General features: G+C 39.2%; 1 protein-coding gene across 1 annotated transcript in view; it reads left to right on the top strand.

Annotated features, from left to right (window-relative positions):
* The window catches only part of LOC107692828 (ras and Rab interactor 2-like), a 41,257-nt gene that overhangs the window by 22,047 nt on the left and 9,552 nt on the right, over nt 1-9,658 (top strand). Inside the window, exons 2-6 of the mRNA XM_016492035.1 lie at nt 6,995-7,120; nt 7,424-7,526; nt 7,900-7,972; nt 8,066-8,157; nt 8,796-9,166. Coding sequence (XP_016347521.1) covers nt 6,995-7,120; nt 7,424-7,526; nt 7,900-7,972; nt 8,066-8,157; nt 8,796-9,166 — 765 coding nt within the window. The remainder of the gene's footprint in view (nt 1-6,994; nt 7,121-7,423; nt 7,527-7,899; nt 7,973-8,065; nt 8,158-8,795; nt 9,167-9,658) is intronic.

The raw sequence follows: 9,658 nt of genomic DNA, 5'->3' as shown, positions 1-9,658 counted from the left end.
GGCTGCAATATAACAAAGAGTGAAAAATTGAAGGGGGTCTGAATACTTTCCGTACCCACTGTATATACATATATATTATATGTATAGGCCTATCTATCTATCTTGTAAGACTAAGCAGCATATATAACATATAAAACATATTATAATTTAGATTAAATTAATTATTTAATATCAGCAGAAGTATGAGTCTGTTATATATTTTTTTATTTTATAAAGTTTTGTTATAAAATGTATTTGTAAAGCTTTTTTCACAATAAGCATTGTTTTACGGACAGCACTTTTCTGGTGTCAGATCAGATGGTGGAGTGATTCAGTGTGACGTCTGTATTCTGTTTGCTCCACATTTCCTTCTCAAAATCTGCCCTGCCGCCATCATCTGAAACTTTCTGCGTCTGAGCTCCATTATTCTGACAGCTGCTGCTGCTCATTTTCCAGCTGAAGATGCAGCGCTCTCCTCCTCTGCAGGGCTTCCTGTCTCTCTCCCTCCATCTCTCCTCACTTTCTCCACTCTCTCTCTCTCTCTCTCTCTCTCTCTCTCTCTCTCTCTCGTTTCTGTCCCTGGAGATGTTTCTCAACAGGCTTTTGCTGCGACTCGTGTTTGGTCTCCCACGCTTCTGCTTCATGAAACCATCTCTACGTGTCTCTCCAAGTCCTCGTCCTCTCTTTCTCCATCTCTGTGCTTGTTACTGGAAATGTTGAGAGCTGCCTTGCAGAAGTGCAGCAGTCTGTCTGACAGACTGTCCTCGTGTCACTGAAGTTCAGTTCTTCATTTACGCAGAGTGACCACCTGCTCCTCGGCTCGCTTGTTTTATGTTTTCCCAGTGTCCTCAAAAAGTATTCGGTTAGTTCATTTTAAGAATGTATTCAATTTCTTTGGATTGCAAAAACTCAATCTGAGCTGTTCTCAGAATCCTCGCTTCTTTTGTAACTCTCAAATCTTATTTACAGACAAACTTCTTTAAAAAGACAGTTCGCCAAAAAATGAAAAGTCTGTCTTTTACTCAAACTCAGGCCATCCAAGATGTAGAGTTTGTTTCTTCATCAGAACAGGTTTGGAGAAATTCAGCATTGCATCCCTTGCTCCCCAGTGGTTCATTTTAAGAATGTATTCAATTTCTTTGGATTGCAAAAACTCAATCTGAGCTGTTCTCAGAATCCTCGCTTCTTTTGTAACTCTCAAATCTTATTTACAGACAAACTTCTTTAAAAAGACAGTTCGCCAAAAAATGAAAAGTCTGTCTTTTACTCAAACTCAGGCCATCCAAGATGTAGAGTTTGTTTCTTCATCAGAACAGGTTTGGAGAAATTCAGCATTGCATCACTTGCTCCCCAGTGGATCCTCTGCAGTGAATGGGTGCCGTCAGAATGAGAGTCCAAACAGCTGATAAAAACATAATCCACAAGTAATCCACACCACTCCAGTCCTCCACTCCAGTCGTTAACGTCTTGTGAAGTGAAAAGCTGTGTGTTTGTAAGAAACAAACCCATCATTAAGGACTTTTCACTTTAAACCATTGCTTCTGGCCAAAATCCATAATGTACATAATTCATAATGATGCTTCATCCAGCGAAAAAGTAAATTTCCTGTTGTCGTCTCACATCAAAATCCAGAAATATATTGTTTGAGTTTGTATACTATTTTTGCTTGTATGCGGTGTTGATCCGTGCAGATTTCTCTCCTGATTCAGTCTAGACAACTTTTTCAATAAAGTAATATTATGGATTATGGACTCGTAATCTAGCTGGAAGCAATGGTTTGAAGTTAAAACATCTTAATGACATTAACTGATGGACTGGAGTGGTGTGGATTACTTGTGGATTATTGTGATGTTTTTATCAGCTGTTTGGACTCTCATTCTGATGGCACCCATTCACTGCAGAGCATCCATTGGTGAGCAAGTATGTTTTTATCAGCTGTTTAGACTCTCATTCTGACGGCACCCATTCACTGCAGAGCATCTATTGCTGAGCAAGTGATGCAGTGCTACATTTCTCCACATCTGATGAAGAAAAAAACTCATCTACATCTTGGATGGCCTGAGGGTGAGCACATTTTAGCACATTTTAATTTTTGGGTGAAATATTGCTTTAATAGCAGCTACTGTTTTGTAGTAAATCAATAATCCTTCATTCTATTTAATGCACATAATAATGAGCTTGTGCATATCATTATTATAAACTCATCATTGTGGTGTAGAACCTCTAGGAAAGTAAAATTGCAAATCAGTTCTCTTTAATATCTCTCCTGAGAAGAAAAGGTGTCACTCAACAGTGTCTCAAACGGTGAGCAATAAAACGTCTTTAAAAAAAGTAAAAAGAGTATTCAAAAGCCATTGAAACGTAAAACTGTCTTTTTAAAGGGATAGTTCACCCAAAAATGAAAATGTGAGCCGCCGGACTCCGCCCCTTACCTGGATCCTTCCTGACCACTGCCCTTCCCTTCACGAACCCCGCAGCACGATGAGGACACCAGATCCCCTGTTTATTTTGGACACTTGATTCCCTTTTCTCTGGACACTTTGTTTATTTTCTGTTAATAAACTGCGTCTGTCGTTTGCTCCTCCCGCGACAACACACCCATTAACGTAAACTACGCCAGAGCACGTACACACCTCACGCACCGGATGCCGTGCGCGCACCCAAAGACAGTTGGACATAGTGGTGTATTAGAGGTAAAAAATTATATAAATACTGTTCGGTTTCTGGCACAAACCGATCGTTTAGTGTCTTAGGACATCAATGTGTCATCACGAGCCACAGGGTTTAATTTGGATTTGTCTGTGCATGTTTGTTTTACACTCATAGATTTTGTTACCATTGCCATGCATTATAAGACTGATAGACTACAACGGTTGGACTTAAAAATCATCAAATGTGTTCTACTGAAGAAACAAAGTCACCTAAATCTTGGATGCCCTGGGGGTAAGCAGATAAACATCAAATTTTCATTTTGGGTGAACTATCCCTTTAAGTGCTGAGCAAAAAAAATTCACGACTTCTTTGATTCGTAATTATAATCTTCCTGAACTCAGACTCAAAAATAGCATCAAGAAAAAAAAAACAGTTCTTCAAGAGGAGAAAGCGACTCACTGCTGAAATCAAACTCACCTCCCTCTTCTCCTATTCTTTCTCTGCTTCTCTTCCTGTGTTTCTCCCTGTGTGATGCTTAATTGCATAACTGTGTGTGTAGGCTGCTCTGGGCTTTATGTAAGGAGGCCTACGCTGCAATTGGACATCATCTGTCTCTCCTCGGATGTTATCTGGTTAGGGTTTGCGGTATGGAGGTTACTGACCCATCAGTTCTCTCAGATTCTCATGCAGTGGTTTAGTGCTTGCGTTTGTGGGTGGTAAAGTCATCTGGGCCGGTGATGTGATGTTTATGTAATAAACCCTCTCCATAAACCTCAGATGGGTGTTAGAGGTCTACAACGTACACAAGGAATAAACAAAGCAGGACTGAGATATAATAGCTGGCATTGTGCTGCTGAATGGAGCGTCTGGTATATGGTAGAACCATTTTCCTCACAATTTCCAGTCAAGGCTGCGTTTAGCCAGAGGAGAATGTGATTTATTGTATCTAAACTTTGAAAAGCTGGAAGCTGGATGGAAATGTCAAGGTTTATGACTCAACTCAAAAATGCAGTAAAAACAGTGAAATATTATTACAATTTAAAATAGCTGGTTACTATTTGAATATATTGTAAAATGTAATTTATTCTTGTGATCAAATCTGAAGTTTCAGCATCATTCCTCCAGTCTTCAGTGTCACATGATCCTTCAGAAATCATTCTAATATGCTGATTTGCTGCTCAAGAAACATTTCTGATTATTAAAAATGTTGAAAACATTGAAGTTGTGCTGTCATATTTTTGTAAAAACTGATGCATTTTATATATATATATATTAAAATGCATTACCAAATACACAAAAATACATCTATATAGCCTATATATTTTTATATATATATTTAATATAATGTATTGTATTTATTGTACAAAGAATTTAAATATATTTTATTTTGAAAACAGAGTTAAATGTGTCAGCCTGAGACTACATATTAATAGATAAATATTTGACTGAAAAAAAAAAAACAATTCTTGGCAAAAAGAACAAGATTTTTGACTGTAAATTATGATGCAGTTGTGATGCAGTGATATTTGCTCAGCCATCAGATTTTTTTTTTCAGAACATTCAAGCCCAGTACATTGTTATTGTAATAGAGTTAAATTAAAGCACAAAGCATGTTTTGAAAGACAAATGTTACACATGTTTTAATTAATTAATTACTGTGATACTATCAATCTTCTATTCAAGCTGATATGAGAATTTGATGTGATAATTAATTCCTGACATTTTCAGGCACAAATAGCACCATTTTCTGAGAATGACCGATAAAGAAAACCAACGCATTTAATTTGTTGATGTAACATTATCAAACTCAAATATCTGTGTGTTTGTGTGCTTGGCAAACCTCTCTGTATTGAGACGCTCGATGCATGAATGCAATTACACGCACATTGGTTTTTTTGAAAGCTGCAAAACGAATGTATGTAGATTGTGCTCGTGACATTTACCAAAGCAGATCATATTACTAAAACTAAACCTCACAGTTTCAGCAGTTGCACACAGTTGCATGGTTATTTTATGTCATCGCTGGACTTTCGTCGTTGTGAAGCGTATAAAACTCCGACAGCAGCTGAATCTACCTGTCTGATGGTGTTTGAGGAGGGGACGTGGGCGAGATAACCCACGTCCACATTTATAAAAACGAGATAAAAATATCGCAGAGAGCCCTGATTGTGCCAGAGAGCTCGCTAGAGAGGGAAAGGGCAAGGAATTTAAAAACATCCTCTCTACTTTGCCAAGAGTTCCTCGCCGTTTTAAGCGCAGTCTGTCTTGTGCGCGAGCGTGTTTGGGGTGAGTAGGTGTCTGTGGATGAGTGGGACTGCCTGGTAGGACGTGTAGGCATCTGTTGCCATGACAACCATCTGCTGTTATGCATAAGCATCCTCTCGGGCTGCCCACACAGTGTCATCGCAATGAGATATAGAGAGAGCGAGCATTTGAAGCAGTGACTGCTGCACGGCTCATTGTCTGCGTGTTTCATGTAGGCCCAGACAGATTCTGCAGAGTTTTTCCACAGTTTCTGTGCTGGTTTTTATGGGGGTAAAACTGCAGGATGGGTTTTGACAAAGAGAACTGCAGAGCACATTTGCATTAGTATTATAAACAGTATTGGGTGTAATGCATTAATACAGAGTTCTGGCATGAAACTCTAGATGGCGCAGTCCGATAGGTCTAACTCAATCTGACCTAATGACATCATTATCACATGGCACAGCTGATTGGTTCTCTCCTGTATCGGTAGCCAATGAGCTCGCTGCTCAACATTCAAATATATGATTAGTGCTTGCCGTAGCAGTTGCAGCTTGCTTCAGAAACCCTCCACCTTCCCCAGCTCCACCTGTATAGATCTGCTACGAGGTGATTCATGTATGCTATATGGGGTTATTTCATATATGTTATATTTGCAGCAGCAATATTTCTTACATGCTCACAGCAGCATGTTGTGGATGTATTGGCAGTAGCAAGTCTCGGTACTTGCTCTGCCGCAGCAGCAGCGTAGCAGATCTATTCCGCCAAGACCAAATACATTAACATTGTCATGTACATTACCATGCCAATCCCTCCGAGACTTCTAATGTAATTGTAGTAAATACTGTATAGACTATAAAACAATTCTATATAAAACAAAAGTAGATTTAACTTCAAAATTTAACATATGTATATTTTTAATGTAACCTTCTCCCTGTAAATGCTTTGGTCAGTTCAAGAATAATTTATGCAATTGTATATTATTTAGTTGAAAGAATTTAAATAGCAGTTTCATGTCTATCCTTGTATCTGATGTTGATATGGGAGTTGGAATGTGAATAAGTAATGTGATACTTTTTTAGAGAGATTACAAGACACTAGAGGTTGAATACGGTAAAAAAAAAGTATATAGTAATTGTAATTTTTTCACTGTTACTTCATGTTTACTAATGTAGTTAAAGGGGTCATATGATGCGATTTCAAGTTTTCCTTTCTCTTTGGAGTGTTACAAGCTGATTGTGAATAGATAAGATCCCTAAAGTTGCAAAGACTAAAGTCTCAAACCCAAAGAGATATTCTTTATAAAAGTTAAGACTCGACCACGCCCTCCTAAAACACCTCGTTTAAACATGCCCCCACATGTCTATGTCACTGTGTGGGAAGATTTGCATAACGCATTTTATGGAGGACTGTTTACTGATCCTGTGAGAGTAGACTACAATGCCGGCTGTTCTGACTCACGGATTGAGAGTTGCAAGAATTTGCCACTGATGATTCAAACGCGAGTTTTAAGCAGTGTAGAGTAGCGCTTGTTGTTTGTCGTTTCTCCGATCACAAATGCAGACATGGTTTTATGTTTATGCGGCGCGATGCAACGCAACGTGTAAAAAGACAGTATAAGTCATTATAATCAGTAATTATGTCCCCACTGGATGCAACAAATGCCTCGTTTATAATGAGTTTTAATGTTTTTGTCTCGTCGCTCCGGCCGGACACGGCATCACAGTATGGTAAGGGGCGTAACATTTCCGTCACACGCTTGAGGTATTCGGCCAATCACAACGCACTGGATAGCTGGCCAATCACAGCACACCTCGCTTTTCAGAACGATGAGCTTTGTAAAAATCGACGCGTTTCAGAAAGGCGGGGCATAGAGGAAAAACAATAATGTACAGTATGTGGAAAATAATGTGTTTTTTGAACCTTAAACCACATAAACACATTTCATTACACCAAATACACAAAATAATGTTCTTTTTAGCAACATCATTTGACCCCTTTAACAAATAGAGCCTTATTGTAAAGTGTTACCAATACCATTTAATAATAGAATTTTGTGAATGATGAACTTTCTGTGAAGCTTTTGTGTTCTTGTTGACTCCTGTCCTGTTTGTTATAGATGGACGCGTCTCTCCAGAGGAGTTTGAGTGTATTGGATCGTCTTCTCCTCACACACTCCATATGGTTGCAGCTGTCAATCAACCCTGACTCCGCCCACCAAATCCTGCAACGAGAGATAGTCGGGGTGAGAGAATCCCAACAGCCACTTACAATCAAATCATCATGTTTAACACTGTTATTCACAATCTAAAGTCATATTTACAGTAATCATGCAGTGATGTACCTCTGTATAACCTTTGACTGCATAACAATGGCCAGTAAGATGGGTGTAATTTGCAACTAATCAGCCAATTAGACTTCAGTTAAACACACTGACTTCTCAAAATCTCTGTTTTATTCCATTATATATCAAGTTTATTGTTATATTTAATAATTTAACATGTACAACATCATCTAATGAGGGTTAATGAATGCTCTTTGTCCACAGACATTTCTGGTGTGTAAGTGTAACGCGTCCCACAGGAAGGTTTTGTGTGTGCGGCTGGAGGAGGGAGGAGTGTCACAGTATCCCATCCGTGAGGAAGACTCCAGTGAGTTCAACACGTCACACATACATACTTAACAGCTTTTGAACTAAGCTAATGGTATTTTCTATCGCCTAAAACTTACAAAAAGCCTTTGGTCCCCCGTAATGTTTTTTTGTTGTTATATTGTGCTGGGGAGCTTCTATTATTGTTAAGCAAATTATAGTTACTATAGACTAATTCAAATCCTACATTTTTTTTATTTTAATATGCAATATAAGGGATTATTTTGTCTATGCATGTCTACCTGACATGCATTTTATTTGGTACTCCCCAATAAGACAAGCTCGCACAATTACATTATCAAAATAAAGCCTGATTTTATGCTTGGTAGCAGTTTTCTATCTTAAATTAGTGCATCTTCTTTTTCACCGTTTAGCATTTTCTCTAGAAAGTTCTGCCCTGAGCTTCCCTGATCTCTGCAGACTAGTGGCATTTTACACCGTCAGCAGGTAACAAACATCAAACATTATAGGAAAATGATTCATGTAGATTGAGCTATAATGTATTATGTCATTTCTGCTCTTTGTGTATGTGTTCAACAGAGATGTATTGCCTTTCCCACTTGAGCTCCCAGATGCAATTATACAGGCCACAACACACACCCAGCTGGAAAACATTTCGCATTTGGGTTTAGGTAAGAATACATGTTTTCACGACCGTTTCCACCCCTCTTTTTGACCTTTAAAACTAAACTAGCCATTTTTGCACTTATACTGTATATAAACACCCACTTAGCATCCTTAACACCCTCTTGCTACCAGCTGCAGCGCTTTTCTGTGCTTATGCACACCTGCGGGTGTGCAGTTTTGTCCTCTATAGTTTTTAATTATCCCATCCATCCTTCAATAACTGCCTCTTTGCAAAGCTAGCATTTCCTTTTGACAGGATCGCAAAATCTGTTGAAATATACTGTTAAAATAGTGCTGAAATGCACTGCTCAAACTCAGGGATAATTGTTTGGTGCTGGGAGAAAGAGTGACTCGACAACATTTGGAAAACTTTCCCAACACCTTACCCTTACTGTTAGTTACCAACTAAGAAATACCACATGGCTAAGCAATTCCAACTAGCATGCCAAATCGCATCCTTATTACCAAATCATAACAGGACAAGTCATGATTATCTGAATAGATATTGCAAAAAGATGTTATGTTTTCATGGTACATTGAAAGCTTTATTTTCGATAGATACTGGAATATGGCATAACTGCTCTAAAATTCCTAAGAAATACATCTCAGTTCCACTCTTTGCAACCTTCCATGGCTTTTTCAGAGTTCTGGAGCTCTCAGATGTCTCCTGGCCTTCCAAATGGCCCCCCTCCGCCTTCAGCGCCCCACAGGACATTCAGATTGATCAGCCCATGTTTCGTCAACCCCCTGTTCCTTCAGCCTCCCCAGCCCAGCAGAACCGCCTCGCACAAACGCCATCGCTTTAAACGCAGCCTCAGGGTCCGTGTGTCCAATGAAACCTCTCTCAGCCTGTCGGGTGGAGAATCGGACCTAACCCAGGGGGAGACACATGGACAGAATTCCAACCAGGGCGGCCCAAGACGAACAGGAGGGTTGAGCGTGCTCAGGAGGACCCCGGCACTTACTCCCACTTCAGTAGAGGAGGATGAACAGAAGTTGGGAAAGATACCGCCTGTAAGTGTGTGTACCCATGGCTGACTGAGATTTTGTAAAGTAAGGCATGTTTCTCTGTCAACATCGGACAACATGCAATCGGAATTATATCAAAAAATGTCCTGGCTCTTCCAAGCTTTATAATGGCAGTGAATGGTGGTTGAGATTTTGAAGCCCAAAAAAGTGCATCCATCCATCATAAAAAGTACTCCACCTTAATAAAGGCCTTCTGAAGCGAAGCGATGCATTTGTGTAGGAAAAATATCCAAATTTAAACCTTTATAAACCATAATCTCTAGCTTCCAGTCTCCTCTTGGCTTATAACGAAATCCTTAGCTTCAGAAGACCTTTATTAACCCCCTGGAGCCATGTGGAGCACTTTTAATGATGGATGGATGCACTTTTTTGGTCCTCAAAATCTCGACCACTATTCATTGCCATTATAAAACTTGAAAGAGCCAGGACATTTTTTTATATAACTCTGATTGTATTCGTCTGAAAGAAGAAAGTCAT

This window comes from Sinocyclocheilus anshuiensis, unplaced genomic scaffold (genome assembly GCF_001515605.1).
Source record: "Sinocyclocheilus anshuiensis isolate Anshui unplaced genomic scaffold, SAMN03320099.WGS_v1.1 scaffold674, whole genome shotgun sequence".
Classification (NCBI taxonomy): Eukaryota; Metazoa; Chordata; class Actinopteri; order Cypriniformes; family Cyprinidae; genus Sinocyclocheilus; species Sinocyclocheilus anshuiensis.
The sequence above is the reverse complement of the archived record's forward strand: the minus strand, read 5'-3'. Positions and strand labels throughout refer to the sequence as shown.